At 38.3% G+C, this 26,036-nt stretch overlaps 1 protein-coding gene across 1 annotated transcript; it reads right to left on the bottom strand.

Moving 5' to 3' along the window:
• On the bottom strand, window positions 1-25,095 carry LOC140237541 (mitochondrial coenzyme A transporter SLC25A42-like). The gene is made up of 7 exons (XM_072317476.1): window positions 25,013-25,095; window positions 9,901-10,259; window positions 5,129-5,237; window positions 3,588-3,771; window positions 3,223-3,339; window positions 2,248-2,399; window positions 1-1,630 (listed from the first exon to the last, which is right to left on the bottom strand). Exons 2-7 carry the CDS (start codon window positions 10,048-10,050, stop codon window positions 1,308-1,310), a joined length of 1,035 nt encoding a protein of 344 aa, XP_072173577.1. The 5' UTR covers window positions 10,051-10,259; window positions 25,013-25,095; the 3' UTR covers window positions 1-1,307.
• Between the last annotated feature and the right edge of the window lie 941 nt (window positions 25,096-26,036).

Genomic DNA, 26,036 nt, shown 5'->3' with positions numbered 1-26,036 from the left:
GCGGAGGCATAAAAATATCTAGGATGCTATTTCATTAGTACATCTTCTTAAAATTTAATTTCTGCGTGTCTACAGTTTAACATTAAAGCAAAACTTCATCTCAAAAATTTTGCATGAAATGTATGTTTATAGTGTTTTGTGATCATTGCAAGTGAATATAAATGTGCAAAGATTTACACTTTGAAACTGATGTTTAGTGCCAGTAAATTACCTTGGTTGAAGGGAAAAGATTAATACACATGAACAATTTCTTTCTTTCTTTTTCAATCTGACAAAAGAACAAAAGAAAATATATAAATAGAAAATATTGGATTTTAAAAAATCCTGAAATGTAAGCATGAACATCTTAATTTAAATTTAAAAGCTTAGGTTTGTAAAAGATTCTCTCCTGTTTGGTATTCATGAAGCAATCTCCTAACAGATGTTGCAAAGTTGATGGACGCACATTAATATGCAGGAATAATCTACCAGGAACAAATATCAAATGTATGTAAATATTTTGCTTTAAGTAGTCTCTGCCATAATACTGCAATATGCACTAGTCAAGTAGACCCACATGTTGCATAGGATGACAAATTTGAATGAACTCACACATTTAAACACACGGTAAATACTATCAGGCACATACTCATATCATTGGAGAAAAACAACAGAAAATAAAACGCACAGATAGTGTCCATATGTAGGAAACTCAAGAATATGAAGTAAGCACAGGACAGGAAAAAGGATAAAGCTTAAGAATGAGCCTATAATGAGAGCTGATAATCCTGGGCAGTGTCAAATTCAGTAACAGCAAGTTCAGGAGTCAGATAACAAGATAGAAAATTGCTGAGATAATTTGACATGTTTCCTGCTTTTAATGTTATAAACTTTTGTGCATTGATCCGAAGTACTGAAGTCAGGACCTGACAATTTGACCTTGGCATCACATCAAACATTTCCTTCCACCAAGTTTAGATCACAAATACAGATTTTATTGGGGTAGTCTAAACTTACAGGACTGAGTTAACATCACCCTGCAGTCGTGGTTTTTGACACACGATAACGGGCAGTTTATATCTTGCATTGATCAGGAATAAATCAAACCATGCAAAAATGTCTGGGTCATGCTTGCAAAGACGACCTCTAACCACACACTGAATAACTGCATCTGCGATGACCACTTGGATGTTGCTGGCAGATATGACCACCTTTACCAATGATTCTTGGTGAACGCATGCAACGTGTGGTATGGTAGCCATAATGGCTGCAGGCAAATGTTGCAATTGCAACAACTACTGCAACAAAGTTGTAAGGAGTTTTCCCTGTCACGAATCGTCCCTGAAAAATTCGGTTGCCGAGAGCCAGCGAAAGGTCAGGTCAAAGACAGTGAAACTAATTCCGACGGCAATGGGTCCTTTGATCCAGTTCATGCTGAGCCCCTTGTACAGTCCACCGATCACTCCCCCCTCCCGCACAATGTTCCTACCCGTATTCAAGATGGAGTCATAGCTGTACTTTGTGATGCCCGCTGTCTGCATCCTGCGACGAATGACATCCAGGGGGTATGATGCCGACTGACCCAGCAAACCTGCAATGGCTCCGAAGGCTAGTCTCTCTGTAGGTGTGGGCTGCCCTTTACTGGTGTACTCTGTCAAGGGTGAATTCAATAAACACGAAATATTACAACATGCACATGGCTTGGTGTTAGTAGTACTGGAAAACATCTGGACTTACTGGTAGTTTTTTGTTTAAGAAATTGGCTAAATACTTTGAAAGCAATGCTTATCTTGTCATTGGTAGTTTTATCTTATCTAAACCCTTGCCTATCAAATTCTCAAATAGGGCACTATGCAGTAATACAGTGCACTCCCGTTATAACGAACATGGTTATAATGAAATTTTACATACAACGAATTAAAAATTCAGGTCACAAAATCATCATCCTTTATATCTGCTTGTGCGTTACTGTTCAGACAGAACAACATTTCCATATGACATAAGAAAACTGCCGGTCTCGAGGAATTCATTATTATTGTAATGGGAGTCGCATGTAAAATATTTCTTCTCTTTTGTCTATTTTCATCAAGTGTGGAATGACTTCCATCTAAAATGATGAAAATTTCTACAAGCAATACTCATGCAAGGCCATGTGTAACTAAGATTTTGTTTTCCCAGTTGGCAACGTGGTGGGGGGGGGGGGGGGGGGTAAAGAGACCTTACAAAATACGGGTATGCCGAAGACAGCATTCTCTGAATCATGTTCACCTTTGTGCCACTTCTTTAGTGTCTCATATGTGAAAAAGCTGATTCCACCGTAGGGTATGACACCAAGCACCGTTGGCAGGAATCCTCGGTAGAAGCTACCCAAACCATCCACTCTCCAAGTATGTAGGAACATGGAGATGATGCCTCGATAACTGCAAAGGAAAAAAACATCTCCCTTATGACATCTGCCAAATCACTTAATAGACCAAACTTGCCTGCACATTTCCCCACCTACAGGAGGGTTACAGCTCTTCGCAAGTCTTCTGCTCATGCGGTCTGATGATGGTATGTGTTAATGGTAAGGCACAAGTCACATTTTAGCTCAAAAGCTTTGGTAGGTTGTGAGCAATGGAGGGATTTCTTGAACTTCTTTTCTATCTCTCGACACATGTTTGAAGTTTCATTTCATCTTGAATGGAGCTTGATTAAATAAAGGCACACAAAGAATGATGTGATCATTATACATCTTTCAACTCAGATTACAAATTAATTGTTTTTTCACTTTTGGGGGCTGTAAACTAGTGATTGTGATGTGAACCTGGACGTGTTTAGCATGGCCTTCATAGACAGTGTACACATATATGGATTTACAGGTATTTTACCTGGTATTTACTCTTCCAAGGTTTTATGTCCACATGTTGTCAAAGTTTGCAACAGGCAAACTGCAATAATTGATTTATGATCAAATCACAGAAACTTGCCAACATACGAAAAACACTCCCAGCATCAACAGTAATAATTTTAAACAACTTGTAATAAGACATTATCATTTATTCAAATAAAATGGCAAATCATTATAAATAATCTAATTGTGCACTCTTTCTAAAAATGTATCCAACTTTACTCCAGGAAATTTCATATGACAAACAACATGCACCACAATCTGAAGCAACAATGACTTTCGATGAGATTACTCAAAGAGATTATATTGTCCCTTATGGTCAACTACTGAATTGAGTTGAGATCGGTTCTGACCTAGCTCTGTGAGTGACCGCCATACGTGCCCTGAGTACGTCCAGTGGGTAGGTCAAGGATGCTGCCGTCACTCCTGCAAGGGAACCTGCCAAAAACCTACGGCCTGGATCCAGGTTTCTGCATCAGATGATACAACAGGATGTGAAAGACACATGAATACTAAATACTGATATAAAGATAAAGCCAACAGTCATGAAAAGGTGAACAATGTTGAATATTTGACAGATGGGAACAACATGCTTACCAAAACATTGAGAGTGGGTAGGCCCTTTTCAGGGCCACACACATATACCCACAAAAGTATATGTGGTGTACCATAAGGCCTTCTGCTACTAAATTTTCATATTATTATAGACTGCACTCACTCTGCATTGGTGGTGTTGAGGAGTTTCTTATACTGTTCATGAGCAGCATACTGAGTGGCAGCATATGGGATGATCCTGGCCATGGTCGCGGAGTTCCCTCTCCACAGTGCCACCACACCATCTTTGTGGTACACGTTGGTCAGCACTCCTAGAGCATTCCTCGCTGAAAACGTCATGTCGGACGCTTCAAATAAGATGCAGGGAAATTGTTCGGTTGGGTGTTAAGAATGGCAGGAAAGGATATATCCACAAAATCTTCATAAGATTTCTTTGCATGAAAAGAATTCAAAAGGAGAAACTACATCGTTCGCATGATAATTATTCAAAAGCTGAAATGAGTTTACTACAAAACTTTTCAAGCACTATTAAAGCTGCTACAGTGCTGACATATAAAGTGCATTGATATTGTTCATATTTAATTGTAGAAATGGGAAATTTCTCAAGCAATGACATCATTGCCTCATGTACTTTTTACAAAGGCCTACATGTCTGATCATTACCAAAATCACTGTTTCATATCACTACATGAAACCTATAAAATTCATAGCTTTTCAAATATTTGTTTGATTTGAATATCACTTTCACTTTTCAATTTGACATAACTCTTTCCATGAAAGTTAACTAAAACATGGTGTTTCCCTTTAACATGTGGGACGACAAATTTTTTCTTCGATATGTCATATTTTTCATTAAACTTATGAGCATTTTCGCCATTTCATTTCAAGCATTGTGAGTGCTTGTTGCGCTTATTTCAGTCGATTAGGGGGAAACAAATTGATGACAAGATACATTTTAGTCTACATTTTAACCAATGAACCCTACACATCTACTTGAGAAAAGGATGAACTTTTGAATAGGTTCAAAAGTCCATTTACAAATGTTATCTTCAAAAACTTCCACCACAATAGGGCAACAGGAACTACTCGTCACACCATGTGCACTTTAATCCATGTCCTTATAAGGTAAAGAGCTCTTTAACTGTAATCTACACAAGGTCTACATTGTACATGGGCTAAGCTCAACTGCACTTGAACTGCAGAAAGAAAAGACAAAAGGAATATTTGCCATAATAAATCATAGTCAAGCACTATCTAAATACACATATTGGATCACTCTAAACTATTTTAACATAGATGACAATGAATACTAATATTTGTACAACTGAACTATCAGTTATATACATGTAAAAGTTTGCAAATAACTTCGGTTTGGAGGACAAGTTCATTCATTGTTGTTTGCATTTAGGTGCATATTAGGCAACTGCACTTGTACATTGTACAAATGAATCTACACACTTCCGTAGACGCATTTTCAAGTGGATCTAGGTTTTGTGAAACCAACATTATGTGAAGACATTTTCATAAAGTGAAAGGAACATTAAGGGTGCTCTACATATTTCATATTCACACCTAAGTATAAATTCAATATGCCATGAAGAATTCTTGTCTTCTCCTGACATCTATCATAACATTGATCTTTTTTGTTTTTGTTTTTGTTTGTAAGTATCTGTAATTGTTGCAAAAGAGCAGTAATTGACTCACTCTGGAAGAGAATCTTGGTCCTATCTAGGGGTGCAATGACAGTCTTGGCTACGGCCCCTGCTGTGGCACCGGCAAGAAGGGATGACAGGATACGACGCCATACCCGTCTCTGAAGAAGCACAAGAGAAAGGGTAAGATAAATCAGTTGTAACATTCAGTTTTTCAGCAAAAGTATTGCACAGATAAATCTTTATCATTACATGCTGCAACTGAGAAGGGAAGGGAGGGGCTCAATACTTAAAGGACAAGTTCATCTTCATAGACATGTGGATTGAGTGAATGCAACAATATTAGTAGACCACATCACTGAAAGTTTGAGGAAAATCCGACAATCGGTTCAAAAGTTATGAATTTTTCAAGCATTTGCACAATCACTGCTGGATGAGAAGACTACTACAGTGTATGATGTCACATGCATAGAATGATAAAATGAAAATAAAAAGAGAATTTCACAAAATCTTACTCTTTGAATAAAGTGCACATTTCTATGACTTGTTCCTGATGTATGTTACGGGTAATATTATTCCCCTTGCCTTTTGAAAGAGAGAAGTTGAGTGTTCTTTTGTTATGTGAGAAAAGTGAAAATATGTTGAATTTGCTTTATACTTTCTTTATATCGTTGTACACACGTGACATCACAACCTATAGGCAGTCTTCTCATCCAGCCATGACTGAGCAGAAACTTCAAAAATTTGTAACGTTTGAACGGATTGTCTGATTTTCCTCAAACTCTCACTGATGTGTTCTACTAATATTGCTGCATTCGCTCAACCCACATGCTTATGAAGGTGAACTTGTCCTTTAAAGTATGAAAGAGTACAAGATGCTTCTTTTTCCACAAGGTATAGTAGAAGTACTAACCACTGCTTCGTGATACCCAATGTATCACTATACACTTCTGTGAAAACCTTCAAACATTGGGTATTGCCAAGCAGAAATGTCAACCGAGTATTTTGTTAGAACTCTCATAATCTGACCAGTTTGTATTCCACTGCATGAACTCTGTGTTGTCTGTTCATCTGACAAGTTACAAAAACATTTGATGTAAAATAACTTCAATTTTTGGAATTACTCAAAATACTATTCCTACTGTGCCTTTCATGTGAAATCAGATGGAGTTAGGAGAGACGTCAAGTTGAAATTCCTACAAATCTGAGGTACATTGAACAAGCAAATATACAAACTGAGGTTTCGTCACTGAAATAGCAAAGTTGAAGATTGGGTTGCACATGATTTTGATAGCATTTGGTTATGGTATCGACCACTGGTACAGTGTACTACTTTCAAAGCCATGGCACTTCCTCACTTTCCCGAGAGGAAGAAAGGGAGACAGACAGATAGCTATAGATAGTTGGATAGATACCATACTGTATATAAACAGAGAGAAAGACAGAGAAGGAGAGTAGAGAAACTAAATGTGTCCAAACTGTATGCATACAATGCAGGTGCAACAGATAATTTTGCTGCAAGACACAGCCTGTAATTCACAAGACTGTTGAAGTATGCATCCAGGTTAAAAAACAAAACAAAATCAATAGAAAAGAAGAAAAAAAAAACACAATGAGGTGTTGGAATACTATGATTCTAACCAACAATTCACAACCCTTAGGATTTGCATTGTACAAGTACTTGTACTGTCACAGTCATAAATTGTATCGGGTACATTTGTTTATGTGGAACATAATAGAAAATGCATATCAATCTTATCCCAAATTACATTTTAGGTACTAAAGGCAACATAATTGATCTTTCTCTTCTTCCATGGTTATGGCTTTCATGGTCACATCAGCAAATTGAAAGCAGATCCCCTGACTGGGGAAAAGCATTTCCTTGTCCTGAAAATGATTAAAGAAAAACAAAACTAAACAAACAAACATGATTCCGGAACTGGTTATACGCTGTCACATGACACTTGAGAGAAGTGTCTGTGTTCTTGTCCGCTCATGTGTGCTACTGCTTTAATAGAATTCAAAGCTGAGATCATGTGGCTAGGCGGCTACTCTGACTGTAATGTGGAAACAAAGAGAAGCAATGATGTGATTTCGATCTGGTACAGTGGTTCCAAAAATGCAGCAGAGCGCAACAATTTAAACTGCTTACAGTACAAGGCATATAAATGTATAGTATTTTATAAGCAATCTGTCAAAAGGACCTACACAGTACAAATGCATGTTGACTTAAGTATTGATTCATAATACCCTGGTCATAACTTACAGTATGTTAAAAAAAAGAGAAGAATATCAATGTGTCATTTACTCTATTCTATTATAACATTTCTACTATTTTTCTTTTATTACCTACCATTTCTTTTGTAAATCATATTAGCACTGTGGCAATCATTGACAGATGATATTACTCGCAGAATCTTGGTTTAGAAGTTTGTTTTTTGTGGGCATATCCAAAGTAGTCTTAAGACTGTATATAACACATCAGGCATGTACACTACGTACCTACAGTCTGTACGTTGGCCACATACATGTGATATTGAGGGTATCATGAATAAAGACAGGTCAACATGAATTTGCATTATAGATTCTATAATTCCTTTAAATTTCAGGGTGCTCACCTGCGCGAGAGAGAGAGTGAGAGAGAGGAAAACAAAATGAAATAGAGTTGAGTGTCAATCGACTTTAATAGCCATGCATCATCATCAGCTGACAAAACCTTATTCATGATACTTTTGTCCTATTCAGGCGAATAAAAGACACAGAATTGTTATTCTTTCATGGGGGAGGGGGTTACTTGTCTAGATTGGGTTTAACAAGGGAAACTGTAGAACTGATCTGGCAGAATATGAAAGTTTGCAGATATGAAGAAAACTTCAGATACTATGTACAGTACCATCTTGCTTTATTTGCCCACTCAATTTGTGTAGTGCTCAGATATACATGTACCAAAGCAAGGTTTGAGTAAGGGCCCTTTCAGATAGGCCTGTAACAGATTTCTTGTATATTCATACAACGCATGAATATGTCAAAAGTTATATTCATACAACGTATGAATATAATAGTATGTAACGTATTGATATGATTTCATTCAGATACATGTACAATACCCGTTTATTTGATAATTGTATGGGAGCATTCAGACGTCACACTCACTTGAGCTTTCGTGAGAAGCTCATTTACATGTACTGTCTCTCTGTTGCACAGTTTGAACTTTGCGCGATCTTTGCGCTTCATGTTTACGTTGTGATGGACTCATTATGTAGTAGAGATCATGCCCTCAGCGCACCTTGTGAGTAAGCCCCGCCCACTTATACGACCTACACGGTTGTATGGATACACGAGAGCTTTTAAGACTAAAAAAGGTGTCATATTGGTAATAATCCTACCAAACGATGCTCAAAACATCGTTTTGAAAACATGCTATATTGAAATGACGTATGGATATTATGCCGGCATTCAGACAAGAAAAAATGTGCTATGTCCATATATCATATATCCATATGTTGTATATCCATATGCTGTATATCAATACAAGAACACTCTCGTCTGAAAGAAGGGTAATACAGGTACAGGTGTAAGCTCATCAGAGGAATAAATCATTAAAGTGAATTTCCCTGTACCTCCTTCTTTGTCTTTTTATAAAATGCCCATGTACACCTTCTAGTCATTCAAGGTTTCTCTTCATAATTGCATTAACTATGTGGAGTGACAAGGACAGGTTTAATGCGTGAAACCACCTGTGTTAATAATCAAATGAGGGCTACTTCCTAAAAGTCCATGTTGAGTGTAGGTTGAACCATTTTGAAAGGCATGAACAATGACAATGAATGTAACATCCTCAAGGACTGGTAAGTTAACATCACGGCACTCTTCTGATGAATCAATTCCACTCTTTCTAAAGTGTTTGCTCAGCACACTTTCTTTTCATGGGAAAACTTCCATATCAAAGTGTTTTTGTTCTAACTCTTCAGTGTGGCAGGATGTTAGTCTTCAGTTACCAATAGAAACCAAAACAGATTGATGAAAATGTCCTTCTTTCCTTTTACAGACGCATTCTTACTGTCTGATGCAAGATACCATGAAGCATCTAGACCAGTTAGAATTTGTGATCAAGTAATGAGAAGACTCATGAAAGTATTTTCCACTTTAAACTTTTGCTAAAGTCTACAGTTCATGAAATGTTTTCACTAGAGAGTAACTGGCAATTCAATAAAAGGAAAAATATCAATAATACATTATACACTGGCGCTCCACACCCATATTTTCATTTACCAGTACTGAACTACACTTTTAAGCTCAGTAGACTTGCATGTTCCACATTTTCTATGGCCAATATTTCAACAATAACAAAGTGCAATCACCTCAATAAGGTGAATATTTCCATAATACATAAACCTCTAGTATGCTCCTAAGGTTTCAGATACATGTACCTGAAACTTCACTCTCAGCAGAATCCCCTACCATTGGTAATCTGGTAAAAATCACATGTAGGTAAAATGAAAAGTGCCTTCAACTATCTTCCCAGTCTGAGTAATATTTTACACAGTGGGTTTCCATATATTTTACACAGTTGGTTTCCACATATGAAGAGCAAAATGCTATGTAATACAACTTACAAGATCTAAACTGACCAGGAGCAAGCTTCTATGGGTACAGAAGCATTGCAAGACTCTGCCAATCGAACGTTAAGCCAATCCATTCCCTATGTCTAATTTCTCTCTTCTAAACATCACAATGAAAGCAATCCTACCTTGTGTTTTTGTTTATTCATGATGTTTGAAAGCTTTGGAGATTGAAAATGGAAGACTGTTTGGGAGGACTTACATAAGCCGGTGAGCTGGGAGGCCTCCCCTCGCCTTTGAGACTGACGGATACCTCCACCATGTGTGGGTCTTCAATGAGTGGCACGCGATGACCGTTGCTCCCCTCCCTGCTGGGCCTGGCTGATGCTGCCTGGACCTCACCTGAGTGCATACTAAACCTGATGCTCACATGGGGGTGAGCTCCAGTGCTGCAAACACACCAAACTTCTCTTCACTCTCTTTTGTTCCGCTTCCTGGTGAAATCCAATGGCTCAGAGAAAAGGCAATTGTTTCCCAGCGATTAGTACACCATGTGACTTTCCCCTGACCTCCAACTGGTCTATCTCAGTCAGTGATTGTTACATCTCAGCTCTTTCCACCCTGTAGATAGACACAATGAAAGGTGAATCAGTGTTTGCAGGTCAGCTCTTTGTTTTTCCCCCCTTTAAAAATTTCAGTCTACCTAGGTAATCAAAATAAGCTGCATCATTGCTAACAATACAAGAAATTACAAATTTAGTTTAATGCACTTTTTGCCATAACATGAGCTTTGAGTGAAAGGATTACTGACAGGTATTTGATATAAAACATTATCTTCATCTTGCATTCCCATAGCCTAGATCAGTATGGTCATTCATAAGTGTCTGTATGGTTGCACTGCTTAAGAAGTACCAGAGTACCCTGACCTTGGTCTACAATCAATGTAAAAAGTTAATCCATCTTTAATCGCACCATTGTAATATCAGATACTCATTGTTCTGACTTCATGCCACAACAAATGAAAATTAAATGATCAAAATGTCATTCTTTTTTTCATTCACGTGCAGTACAATTCTTTATACCTCTGAAATTGTATAAATTCAATATCTGAACAATAAGTAAGGAATAATCTCTTCCAAGAAAATGCACAGCACAAATGAATTCATCCATGACATTTTTTTCTTTTAAATGCCGACACAAACACAACTGCTGTGAATGAATATTTTTGCCTTTCTACAGGCTTTGACAAAAGCTCACTCTCCAAAAGAAACTTCTCACAAACACAAACATTTGACACTCGTCATAATCCAATTCAAAGGTATGTACCATTTTAGACATATAATATGTACATGTACATGTAATACTGTAGAGTTAAGCAGTCATTAATTGATATATTTACTGCCAAACTTCAATAACCTGATACATACAATTCTATCATTTGGTATCCATGTAATACATTTGGGGTATATAATGAGAGAGCTATTAATCAGGGGTTCCTTCTTTTTAGTACCAACCAAATCACTTTTTCCTGGCCAGGATACAGAGCCTGATAAAAGGTCATCATACAAAGCCATGTCCCTATCTATGAACCTGGCTATTTACCAGGCCATTACCATGCACTATTTACCTCTACATTTTTATTCCCAGTCATATTCACTATTCTCGACTTCAACCTGAGATCTATGACCAGTATTCTCAGACTGTAGATGAACTCTATCCTGAAGTCTTTGGGACTAAGGCACCAGGAACATTCTAGGGGTCGACATTAACGGTGGCCCAGTGGCCCAGAGCCACCAAAAAATTCATATCGGGCCACCAAATTTCACAAAGGGTTATCTTTTGGTGGCCTGATCAGCCAGCTAAAATTTGAAATGAAATTTTACATTTTCTTTTCTTTCTGGCCACTACATTTCTTTTTCGAGCCACTAAAATTTCACATTTATAGATTTTATTAGCCTGAACAGGCAACCAGAGAAAAATATTACTGTCAAGCCCTGCATTCTGAATCATAATGCCTCATTTGTGCCTTAGAACCTCAGCAAATCTACCACGGCTAAATGCAAACAAATACCCCAAAATTTAGGCAAAGACATGGGGCAAAGGGGTTATGAATCAAAATGGTCAAACATTGATTTTTCCTTTCAAAACACAGACATCATCAAGGTTGGCTGAGAATATATGAATATTATCTCCCTTTTTTTTTTCTTTGCACAAAACATTGAAGTTTAGCAATAGAACATAAAAAAAGACAAGGAGAACAAAATATCATGGCATCAAAACTCAAGATAGGCTTTTAATAAGCACTACATGCAATCAGCTGGCAGTTAACCAAAATGATATTGATGAGTAGGGATACATTAAAACTGATGAAGCTAAAGTACAATTTAAAGTGCAGTGTCATGATAACACAGTCCAGAGAGCAGTGGTAGATAAAAGGAATGCCTGTCCATCACTGCTCTATACAATCCATATTAGTCCAAAATTCAAGAAATCTAAATATAATCTGAGTATCATCTAAATATCTCTATATTGAAATACAAACATTCCATGCTGTAAAAAAAAAAAAGCACAATTCTTGAAAGATATGAGATCTAGAGTACCTTATTCACAACTCTGTTTGGCTTTCATGTAGGCTTAAGTATCAAAAAGATGACCACCATTGAGTCAAAAGTGAGAAGTTTTGTACAACATGTTTGGTAATGCTGCTTAAAAAATATTCAAGCTACTTCCCACCCCTTCTTTGCTCCTGCAGCCTTCAAGCAAAGGTTACATGTCACAGTTCCTCTACTTACAAGTAGAGTGAGCAGAGGGTCACCATGTGAGATGTGGAGCCAAGATATCTGCAGAGAAGAGCCAGACCCAGTGAAAGGTTTTTCAGAGATCGAGATCTATCCTATTTCCCTGATCCATGCATGGAGCAACAACACTCCATGATCCATGCCTACTGACCTAATTCTGCTACCAATGTTATAATACAATGAAGATGACGTGGCATAACAGAACTACTGGATGTTTGCAATGGTTATGTATCTGGGTCACTGCTTCTCATAGTCCAGGCGCAGCGACCCAGAAAAACTGACTTCGTTCAACCCACCCCGCAGAAAAGGTTTGACTGCATGGGGTGGTCGGTTGGACTCTCTGGAACACCCCTAGGTAGTATGTGATATCAAATTGTGGTATCAATGAAATTTTACAGGCCATTTTAGTTGCGACATGACCATATTCTTTGAGGAAGCGTCTGCGCACACTAAGACTACTACACGTACCACTAGCACTGCTACAGGTGCCAATGCCAGTGGTGCGTGTTATAGTCTTAGCGTACAAAGACTTTTTCCGCGACAAACATCGGTTTTTGCCTGCAAACTAACTTTTCACGCTAAGCTGGGGTCGGTGTAGTATAGTTTCCAGACATTTTTATTTCGTCTTTATTTCTCCGAGTTGAAGCAAGCCAAGTGAGAGTGCATACCCAGCGATTGTGACGCCCGAACCGTTTTTTGTGGCAATCATTGAGCACGCACCCTCACTTGGCTTAGCGCAATACAGCGGGCTTCTGCACAATACACAGGCTGTAACTCAGAGAAATAAAGGCGAAATAAAAACAGCTAGAAATTAAGACTAGGGTCGGTAACGCTTGTTGCTATTGGGGCACTGAAAATGACAAAATTATCACAGTTTTTGCGTTTATTTCACGAAGGATTCATCGAAACGCCTTAAAACTATATATGTGCATGTTGCTAGAGATGTCAGCAATACAATGGGATACATTGTAAGGTATAATATTGAGCATGGTTACCATGGTAACCGGATGCCTACAGGTGATTGGTAACTCCCAAAAATATCTGGAATTTAGACAGGTTTGTTTCTTTTGCCTTTCGTGCACATCATTCATTGTAGATGAGCTCTACACTGTAAAATTAGTCTGGATAAAAAAGGAAAAGACGCCCAAGATTTTTCCCTCATTCTCTCCTCAGCATTAATTCATTACTGCATGCTTTGAATAAAATTTACATATCATGATATTTCATTTAATTCTCTCTCTCTCTCTCTCTCTCTCTCTCTCTATATATATATATATATATATATTTTTTTTTTTTTTACAATAGCTAACGAACACAAAAGTACGCTTAATTCTTTGATGGCTAATCCAGCGCACGTGTATATTCCTTCTTTAGAAAGGAATTTATCGGTATTCTTGAATAAACTTCCTTTAAGAACATAAACAATCAATTGCTTTCCTCTGCTCTTTTCCAGGATTGTTTTGAATAACCATCGCTCTGTAAATACTCGAAAGAGCTACTATAGAATATTGGCTTTGCTTTCTGTATTCATCTTATTTTTAAGGGAAATTTGTGTCCATACATTATCAAAAACTATATACATTTGCCTATGCTTTGAAGTCAAATTTGTGTTGAAAGTACGACGGATGCAACTTTTTCATGCATTTTACTATTCGAAAATGATATCTTTCTTTCAATGGCTGTTTATTATGCCTTTGCTTACAAATTTTGCTGTAACTTGACAATGCTTCAAAATATTCTTCACATATACCTGATGTCGTACACTTTATGCAGAAGGAAGGACATGCTTATTGAGCTTTTTGAAATTATGGGCTTTAGTTTTTGAGTTATTGACAACTAAATTCTGATTGGATAATACTGGTTGCCATGGCAACAGGGAAAACTTTTTTAACGAAAATCAATAAAAAATTGTGTGGTTTTTTTTATTGCATCTATAAGATAAAAAAACAAACAATGTTTGCAGCAGCAGGAGGCATTTTGGGGGTTACCAGTCACCTTTAGGCATCCGGTTACCATGGTAACCATGCACAATATTATAACTGACAATGAATCCCACTGTATGGATGACATCTCTAGCAACATGTACATATAAAGTTTTATGCAGTTTGATGAATTCTTCATGAAATAAATGCAAAAACTGTGTGAGTTTGTCGTTTTCAGTGCCCCAAATAGCGACAAGCGTTTACCGACCCTGGTCTTAATTTCCAGCCGTTTTTTGGTCTTTATTTCTCTGAGTTGCAGCTTGTGTATTATGCAGAAGCCCGCTGTATATATTGCGCTAAGTGGAATGAGAGCACACACCCAGTGATTGCGATTCGGTCGTCACAATCACCGGGTATGCGCTCTCACTCGGCTTGCTTGAACTCTTCAAATAAAGACGAAATAAAAACGGCTAGAAACTACACTACACCGAACCTAGCTTGGCGTGAAAAGTTAGTTTGCAGGCAAAACCCTTGTTTATCGAAGAAAAAGTATATGCGCGCTGAGACTACTACACGCAGCACTGGCACTGGCGCCTGTAGCAGTGCTAGTGGTGCGTGTAATAGTCTTGGCGTGCGCAGACTCTTTTACGTTTGTTCCAACTAAGGCCAAAAAAAAAAAAATTGCTTGTTTGCCCTTAATTGCCAAAACCCAAGAGGGTCGGTAGGTCGGTTTTTTTTTTTTTTTTTTTTTTTTTTAATATCAGGGTACCCTTTTTTCCATGTCAATGCACTCAAAACTCCAAGAGATTCATTCAAATTTACGTCTTGCTATAGGGCCCGGTACGCGAGGCAGAAACACTCACTGACAAACACTTATAACGTTCATTTTTGTTAAATTTTGCAAACAGCACCAAAAAAAGTACCTTCCAGTGAGATGCTGGCAACTGAACTCCAAACAGTTTTGGTGCCATGACAGCTGGTAACGGATGCTGCAAAAGTAGCCATCTTGTGAAGGGCTGCACACTAACCCATTTTTTTCTGCCGGTCCGACCTGTCTCTGTCGGACCGGTAAATGCCCCGTTTTACCAGTTTTTACAGGTCCAAACAGAAAATTTACCGGTCAACAACGACAACATTTTAAAAAACATTAAATGACTTGTAAACTTATTTTCTTGTTTTTTATGGATGTACCCCCCCCCCCATGTACATTTTACAGATTAATATTTTTTTTAAACTTGCATTATTTATTGCACAAGAAATTTAAAAATAAAGACAGGAAAAAATTAGAATGTTTGTTTGTGAATTAGTGTAAAATGATAATGAACAAAATCAGATTGTATCAAATGCGTTTGCGACTTTTTCTAAACATCGGCGCACGAACTTGCTGCGTAACCTGCTCTTGGTGGTCAGTTGGATTGCGATGATTTAATGAATTATTTTAGTTGTGATATTTTCTGATGCACGCGATACAAGGGGTTCTTTATTTTTCTCCCGATAATCTCTTCGCATTTGTGCATGCGTTCTTGAAAGGTACACGACATGCAGGGACGAATTCGCAATCCTTTTTGCGCCCATTTCCACCTCAAATATTAGCGGGATTGTGACGATTTCATAAATTACTTCGGCTGTAATATTTTACGAAGCACGCGCCAAAAGGGGTTGAAAATGCGTCCTTTATTTTTTCCCGATAAACTCTTCGAATTTCGTAAGTGCGTTCTTAAAAGATGTACCACACGGCCGAATTCATGATACTTTTTTGCGCCTATTTCTACCTCAAATGTCAGCGGGATTGTGACGATTTCATACTAGTAAATCACTTCGGATGTAATCTTTTGTGATGCACGCACCAGCTAGAATGGTTGAAAATGCGTTCTTTATTTTTCTCCCCATAATCTCTTCGCATTCCGTAAATGCGTTCTTAAAAGATATACGACACGGCCAAAAATCATGATTCTTTTCGCGCCTATTGTTTCCTCAAACTTCAACGGGATTGCGATGATTTTATGAATTATTATTCGGCTGTAATCTTTATGATGCACGGGCCAAAAGGGGTTGAAAATGTGTCCTGTATTTTTCTCCCTATAATCTCTTCGCATTTCGTACATGCATATACGTCACGGCCGAATTTATGATCCTTTTAGCGCCTATTTCTACATCAAATATCAGCGGGATTGCGATATTTCGTTAATTATTTCGGCTGTAATCTTTTGTGATACATGCACCAGAAGGGTTGAAAATGCGTTCTTTATTTTTTTCCCGATAATCTCTTCGCATTTGTGCATGCGTTTTCAAAACTATACACTGCATGCTGGGCCGAATTCGAGATTCTTTTTGCGCCTATTATGGTTTACTCAAATTTTAACGGGATTGCGAAATTTTCATGAATTACTACTCGGCTGTAATCTATATGATGCAAGCGCCAAAAGGGGATGAAAATGTGTCCTTTATTTTTCTCCCGCTAATCTCTTCCCATTTCGTAGGCCTACATGCGTTCTTAAAAGGTATACGACACGGCCGAATTCACGTTCCTTTTTGCGCCTATTTCTACCTCAAATATCAGCGGGTTTGTGGCGATTTCATTGATTACTTCGGATGTAATCTTTTGTAATGCACGCACCAGAAGGGTGAAAATGTGTTTTTTATTTTTCTCCCGATAATCTTGCCGCATTTGTGCATGCATTTTGATAACCAACACGGCATGCAGGACTGAATTCAAGATCCTTTTTGCGCCTATTGTTTCCTCAAATTTCAACGGGATTGCGTTGATTTCATGAATTTTTATTCGGCTGTAATCTTTTATGATGTACGTACCAAATGTGTCCTTTATTTATTTTTTCTCCTCTATAATCTCTTCGCATTTCGTACATGAGCTTTTGAAAGGTGTACGACGCGGCCGGCCGAATTCATGATCCTTTTTGGGACGCTTTCTACCTCTAATATGTAAGCGGGACTGCGATGATTTCATGATTTTTTTTTTCTCCCTAGTATTATCTCTTCACATTTTGTGCATGCGTTCCTAAAAAGTACACGGAAGGGCCGATTTCGTGATCCTTTTTGCCCCTATCTTCATTGTGAGATCATTCTGAACGAATGAAAATATTCATTTGTGAAATGACTGTGTAAAATGAAACTGAATGCAATCAGATCCATTTACTCTATCGCTGAATATCGAATATGTTTTTACTTTTCTAAAAATCGACACAAGTAAATTAATTCTAACATGTCAACTGCCACGCTGCTGCGAAGCCGGGATCGGATCGTGAGTAATGACCCAGAAATGCGTGCGCTTCTAATTCTATCAATGCTTCTTGTCTGGCATGACCGCCGATCGCAAGCAAACGAAAAGCAGTTACACTGTACATGCTTTGCATGTATTGCATGGCATGGCAGTGCGTGAGCAGCGCCAATGCGCAAGCTAGCGCGACTACTGGGGCCCGTTGCATAAAACTCCAACCGGATTTTTTTCCGGTTGAAATCACAAAATTCTGGTTGGAAGCTCCCAACCAGAGTTTTTATGCAACAGATTTTACATTCTTATGTAAGCAACCTTAAAAAATTCAGGTTGGGCAAATCCCAACCAGAATTTCTTAAGGTTGCTAAAAAGTTTTATGCAACGGGACCCAGGTCGCCAGTGTGCAGACCTGTACTAAGTGCATGATATACATGCATTGATTGGATTTCGTGCGCGTGCACGCATGTGAGCCAAAAAGGTTGCTACATTGTAGCATGCAATGCATGCTGTAAAACGTAGCCTGTGGACCCGCGCGGCCCGAACACAATTACGACGGGTCGATGAGATGAAAAAAAAAAAAAACATTTTTAGACTTTTTTTTATTCTTTCTCTAGCTTAAAATGGATAATTTTGGGTTGAAAACCATTCACAAATTTGTAGAAGGTGAAATTTGTGGAAAAAAATAAACTTGAAAGAGCAAAAAAAAAAAAAAAAAAAAAAAAAAACGCGACCCGAAATTTTCGTGATTTTCGGTCGGTCGCGAAGGGCAAACAAACCATTTTTTTTTTTGGGCCTAATCATGATGAAAAGTGGCCAGTAAAATTCTACTGACACCACAATTTGGAACCACATACTACCTGGGGATGTTCATAGAGGTCCCATCTACCACCTTGTCTGGTCAAACCTTTCCTGCGGGGTGGGTTGAACGAACTCCTTAATTAAGCCTCTTACAGGAATTAGCGCCTTGACTATCAGTGGGAGGTACATGTACGGGACTGGGTCAACAAGAGGTAGTATAGGTACATGTAGAAAAGAGAAAGAGAAGGAATTAAACATATTATCTGATACTAGGGTGCAGTATCTATATTGTGTGAATGTAATAAAGCACAAGCTGTATGTAGAATGAACAAAAGCAAAAAGGTGAGGATGCAGCAAATACAGTTTGTATGATAAAACTCTATTGCAACTAGCATAAACTCCCAATACCTTACAAACAAAAGAGAGGCATGTTATTACTAATCAATGTACAAACATGAAAGCTCATGAGTTGATTTTGTTCCAAAGAGTACAGGATACAATGACTGTGATTATGGCTGGCTTGGAGAAGGACTAATTCCCATGGTAGTTACACTGGAATAGGCAACAATATCCAGTACCTCAGCACAAGTGTACTGGCACATTATAGAAGTGCTGTCATTCAATGCATATGACTGCCTTTCCCCCAAACACTCAGTGATGTATAAAGAGAGAGAGAGAGAGAGAGAGAAAGGAAAAAAAAAAAATCTTGTGTGATTGAGATGTCATTGTACACAAAGCAGAATGCCTGTCTGGCCCTGTGAACTTCATGCTCCATTGTTCTTAGAGGGTTATTTCTCTGTATTTTATTTTATTTTATTTTATTTTATTTTATTTTTTATTATTTTTTTTGGTGGGGGGGGGGGGGACCAAAACTTGTTCATACAACTGGCAAAGTTTACAATGTTCTGTGAAGTTCTGATTCTCTCTTCCATGAAAGGACAAAAATTACCTGTGCATATGTCTTTCTTCTTTGCAGTGTTTGGAAAAGATTTTGTAAAAAACGCGTATTGTTGTCCGCTCAATTTTTACCGTTCAATATCAGAGCATATTGAACGAAATGCATAGGCCAACGTATTAATTCCCCGTAGGGTACCATTATATACTGGCCGTTCAAGTTCACACCGTACTCTGTCTTGTCTGTTGCGTGAGCACTTGCCGAGTGCACAAACGCTTGATACTAGTGTGCGTCATTTTGTTACAATTCACAAGTGCGCAAACATTTTGCTAGTTGCTTATACGCAGTTTTAGGGGCTTCCCTTTTTCAGCGCTGGGATGTGACTGCCGAGTCAACTTCAAAGACGAGTAGAAGCCCGGTATTTTTGTGCAGTTTATGCTTGCTCTACTTGATTGCAGATGATAATAATTATATTGGATGGCATTACAGTAATTCATGGCATACCAGTGAATATTGCACTTGTTAGGGTCAATACTGCACTCATCTTCGATTCATGCAATGTTGGCCCTAACTCGTGTAATATTCCCTGGTGGTATCCCATTCATAGCCATCCAATATAATATAGATATATCAAAACTTGCGTATACTGAAGGAATCCGTTTGCATAATTTTGTCACGAGATTTTTTACAAACCCATATTCATCTTCTTCTTTTTCACCTCACTTTATACAAGTGAGCAGAAGCCATACATGTAAGTCATTATGTGTACACATGTGGTCACACTTACACAGAACAGATGTGAAGCTACCAGCTCTAACTCACAGCTTGAAACTATAAAGGGGATGCCTCTAAACTATGGGGGAAAAATATTGACGTGTTACAATGACTAAGCCCTTAAGTGGTGAAACATACTGAGCTGGCATATGTTTTCTGCGGGACAGTGCCACCACATGCAACAAAATGAGAACTTCAAGGAAAATGTACTACATGAAAAAAACAAAAACAAACATAGATTGTACAAACTGTAAATGTAATAGTGTAAATTACAAGCACAGAGTACAAAATTTGTATGTGGTAAATGGTGAACATTAGACTATGATCTAAAATATTCCATTATTATTTACATCATACATCAGCCGAGCAGTGCCCCGGATCAGGGATACTACCAGATAATGATTTTACAATGTATTCCTGTAACATCACAGGTGTAAGAATAATCATCCCTTGTTTTCCTGCTTCAGGTCTTATCAACTCAGTACACCTTCAATGTACTGGTAGGTACATAATCTATGCTTGTAATGTTTGTCTCTGTTCAGTAAAACCTGACTTTGCAATGTGAAGGTGTTTGAAGTTTGTTTGTTTGTTTGTTTGTTTTTTTGCCATATACAGTGTACAACGTGTACATCAAATCAATAGACAAATCATAGACAAATCATATCTTACTGACAAATTTATGACAGAATAGCTGCACAGGCAAACTTATTTGCTGGTTATTGTTGTTTTTTTTTTAAAGAATAACATGCGCTATTCTCTGCTACTATAAAATGCAAGTATTGAAATTCAAAATGGCCACCAACATGTCTATAGAGGCCACTTCTGTTGTTTCCATTGGGTGGCCGCTATAGACAGGTTTGACTGTCTGTGCAAACCTGGCAAGCCATTGACTAAGTCGCGTGTGCGAATGCAGCACATGATGAAGAGTGAAACAATTCCATCTAGCTACCTCATGCACGCAATTCCTACCACCACTCTCTTATTTGCATACCAATATACCCACATACCAATATGCAGCTTTTGCAGGCTTTCTAGTGGCATTATGTCCCTCTGAATCACATGAAAACATAAACATTATGTAAATGGTACGGAAATATGTGGTTAATCTAACCACAAAACTGTGAAGGACAGTTGCTACAGAAGGCTTACAGCAGTGAATTATTTGTAGCTCTCTATGATCACAACACCCTAAATACATTTTTTACCTTCAATTTTTCACGAATGACCTTGCAGGATGTAAAATTGTCTGTTAAGATGAAGAACTTGTCCTTTTTTGCTTCTCTAGACTTGTACGGTATGACAAATCTGATTTTACTTAAAGGACAAGTCCACCTTCATATACATATGGATTGAGTGAATGCAACAATATTAGTAGAACACACTAGTGAAAGTTTGGGGAAAATCCGACAATCCGTTCAGAAGTTATGAATTTTTAAAGCATTTGCGTAATCACTGCTGAATGAGGAGACTACTACAGTGTATGATGTCACATGCGTACAACGGTATAAGGAAAATAAAAAGAGAATTTCACAAAATTTTGTTTTTCAATAAAGTGCACATTTCTTCGACTCATTACTGACATATGTTAAGGGAAATATTATTCCCCTTGCCTTCTGAAAGAGAGAGGTCGAGCGTTCTTTTGTTATGCGAGAAAAGTGAAAATATGTTGAATTTTCTTTATACTTTCTTTATATCGTTGTACTCATGTGGCATCACAAGCTATAGTAGTCTTCTCATCCAGCCGTGACTGAGCAGAAACTTCAAAAATTCATAACTTTTGAACGGATTGTCCAATTTTCCTCAAACTCTCAGTGATGTGCTCTACTAATATTGCTGCATTCACTCAACCCACATGTCTACGAAGGTGAACTTGTCCTTTAATAGGCTCAGTCACCATAAAGATTGAATAATAATATTCAAATGTCTAACCTACAAAGCTACTTACTACTAGTATGTGAAAGAAAAAACAACAAATGATGTTCATCCACTTTCATTCTCATTTTAATAGCAGTACCGGTACACACCCTAATGTAGGTTTTGTTACAAAACATGCACAAGTCATATTTTCATGCTTATGGTAAGATTCTTGGACGTGGAAAGAATAGAATACTAATCCCTATACACGTCAGAAAAACCATCTCTATCTAGAGTAACTTGCACTATCAACTACCAGATAATCTTTTGGCAGTATCCTTGAACATGTCAGTATATCTATAGGTGGGACTAACAGCTAGATGTATAATAGGCTGATTTTAATATTCATTGTCATACTCCTTAGTGGTAGCCCGACCAGACGCTGTTAATACGCTACGCGAATACAGCGTCTGACCAGCGAGCGGGCACCTTCAAAGTGGGGAACCACAACACAACTACAAAACTTATGAAAATTTATACGTTCTTTATAAACAATGTACACATTACCAAACGTTACTCACCTTAAGTGCATGCTTGTATTACAGAAGGTTCGTAAGTCCATTGAGAGCCCTCGTGATAAGTCCGTGGAACCAAAAAATGATACTTTCTGGCGGATTCCCTAACACCGTTGTGGTTCATCGTTGCAGAATTCAAAATGGCGCCTTGATCTCTGCGGAAATCTTTTGCGTGCGTGCGATGCGCTGCTTGAGTGTTGGTGTAGCAGCACGGTCGACAGCGCGACCTTTTGAAAGGGCATTCAGATCATGTGACCTCCCGGATATTGGAAATGGCCTTGCGTGAAAGACGATGTACCGTTCGTGAACCGTTCACACATGCTGCATATAACCATCATTTTAGGTAAGTTGTTAAATCTAAATTTCAATATTCATAGCATAGATATGAAGTCTCATTATCATTTTGTTCGTCAGATGAGTTTGAAGTGACAAAAAAAATATCTAAAGTATCAAAATTCAATCCGATCGCATGCGATCGTTGGACCCTCTTCGTGTTTGGAGCTTCGTTGGTACAGCCCTGTCGCGCTGCGTATGTACAGCGGCGACTGGGCTGTGTATAATTACCTTAGTGGATGCTAGTTGCACAGCCTATATAATATGCCATACTGCAATCAGGAAGGTGACCCTCACCTTGGAATTCCCTTATGGATATCTGGAAACATGGATCTAGAAAATCAAAGTCCACTACGATGCTCCCCAACATGGACATACAACTACAAGTATTGTGATTGACCTGGTCCACTTGAACTCAGTTTTGAGTTTAACTGTTGCTTTCACTTGACCCCAACCACTGTAAATGTGATAGCATACTACTAGAAGCCACTATTCAAAACAACTACTGGTATCAAACACAGTGCTGTACACAGTGCTGCGGCATGTCTAGCCCGACCAGACGCTATAGCGACTGGGCTGTGTATAGTTACAGCATGTCGTGAAGCAACAGGCTGTGCTTCATGTGGTGTCTGGTTGGGCTTAAAGGACAAGTTCACCTTCATTAACATAAGGATTGAGAGAATGTAGCAATATTTGTAGAACACATCATTGAAAGTTTAAGGAAAATCAGACAATCCATTTAAAAGTTATGAATTTTTGAAATTTTTGTGGAGTCACCGCTGGATGAAAAGACTACAGCAGTGTACAATGTATGATGTCACATGCAAACAACAATATAAGGAAAATATAAAGAGAATTTCACAAAATTTCATCTTTTGAAAAAAGTACACATTACCTTGACTCGTTACTGACCTATGTTATGGGTAATATTATTCCCATTGCCTTTAGAAAGAGGCAAGTCAAGTGCTTTTTTATTATGCGAAAAAAGTGAAAATATGTTGAATTTTCTTTACATTTTCTTTATACTGTTGTACTCATATGACATCATGAGCCTTAGTAGTCTCCTCATCCAGCAGTTCCAACACAAACATTTTAAAAATTCATAACTTTTGCATCGATTGTCCAATTTTCCTCAAACTTTCACTGATCAGTGATGTGTTCTACTAATATTGCTGCATTTTCCCAATCCTTGTTTATGAAGGTGAACTTGTCCTTTAAAAACCAACCATGACATTGCATGCAGTACCAGGCACGGCAATACTGTGTAATTAAGTCGCCAAAAGCATGACCTCGAAGCCTCATTTGCATAAAGTAGACAGCTTGTGTACGCAAAACTGCTGGGGAAGTGTTGCATGACAATCGCAATATCTCACCTCAGAAGCTATCAAATGATTAAATCTAGTGCTATACAGCAAACTGAAGGAGGAATTATTGTCTAATTCGCAATGCTAGTTATTTTGGGTTTTATTGAGGATAAACCTGTGAAAATAACATCTTTTTCTAACATGTTTGTTAATTTACAGATCAGCAGTTGCGATCTGAACAAATTTAATTTGTAGAGGGAGACAAACTGGATTTGAAGAAACTCACACCTGAAAAGACTTCTATTTTGGGAAATTGCATGCATGAAAGGGTGGAAATACAAGTGTGAGTTGCTGCCTAATGCTGGCTTGGCGGAGGTCTGTGAATTTCAAATATGACCGACTCTGACTCTGTGCTCTCCGAGTGCTTTTCTAGTTGTTTTTTGTTCTTGTTTATTGTTGTTGTTGGTTTTTTTTTTGTCAGGTGAATAGATGTCAAATCAGTTTGACCTTGAGTGTCACTATACCCATCCTTTATTCGTAATGTGCATCATGCTCGTCAGATACCCCCTGGCCCTAATATGTCACTGCAAAAAGTGGGTAGGCCTACACTATCGTAGGTAGGTAGGTGATGATTTTACTCCCGGGCCGCGCTGGCGCGCATGGCATTGAAGACACGGTCACACTCCTCTCTCTCGATCTCGTCTGCTATTCACATGGCCATGGGTGTATGAAGTGTTTCACTCAACATTTTATACGACATAAAAACAATTAAAGAAGGGTTGCATTCACTATCACCAGTAAGAGGACTTACATAACACATATTCAGGATAATGTTGAGACTGATATGACAGCATATATCGTGTTGATAAAGAATGGACTTACGAATTACCTTTTCAGTTGTAGAAGGAATGCACGTTGCATCATTCCGATGTACCGCCATTCACAGAATGCATATTGCGGTAGTTGGTATCCGAACTATCCGAGGCCGAGCGAGGTACTGTACGTACGTAACGTTTATCGGGCTGTCTCGACTCCCCCAGGCCTCGCTTCGATCCTTCGATTGTTTTGCATTACTGAGAAGGTCACTTTGTACGGTGATGGGTTTGCGACACCGAGCTCGAGCGACGTCGGCCTACGTGTGCTTTGAAAGAATAGAGGAGATTTTGTTGTTGTTATTGTCGTCGTCGTCGTCCTTGTTGTTGTTGTCGTCGTCGTCGTCGTCGTCGTCGTCGTCGTTGTTGTTGTTGTTGTTGTTGTTGTTGCTGTTGTTGTTGTTGTTGTTGTTGTTGTTGTTGTTGTTGTTGTTGTTGTTGTTGTTGTTGTTGTTGTTGTTGTTGTTGCATTCAAGCTTTTATCCCGGGCCTTATCTTACATAAATGTGGCGCAATTAAGAATACAACTTCCACATAGGGTAGGTAGGGTATGATTTAGCGAAAATCACAGAGGGTAAACAAAACCGAGGGTCACACGCATTATTATTATTATTATTATTTTTTTTTACTGAAATGTGTATGTGTGTGTGTTGTTGTGGGTGCATGGGATTGGGGTTATAGGGGCGTGGGGTGGCTCGGCTGACAGGGTCTGGGGGATTCACAAAGAATTTATAGTAAATATATTAAAATATTTTGTGCCACTGGTTTCAAGCCTGATCAGTTTTACTAAGTGTTTTTTTTTTTTAAATCCCCTCCAAATTGGTATAAAAATTATATATACAGACAAATTCTATTGTCCCTTATTGATTTTGTAGGCCTGTTCATTTTCATGAGGAAGGTAGCAGGGGCGGATCAAGGAATTCTGTAAATGGGGGGGGGGGGCGTGACTAATATTTCTGGTGCCACTTCCGGGTTTCATTTCTTTTTTTTTTTCTTCTTTTTTTTTTTTCTTTTGTTTTTAACGAAAAATAAAGGGGGGCG

This window comes from Diadema setosum, chromosome 14 (genome assembly GCF_964275005.1).
Source record: "Diadema setosum chromosome 14, eeDiaSeto1, whole genome shotgun sequence".
NCBI lineage: Eukaryota > Metazoa > Echinodermata > Echinoidea > Diadematoida > Diadematidae > Diadema > Diadema setosum.
This window is presented reverse-complemented; position numbering and strand designations above follow the sequence as displayed.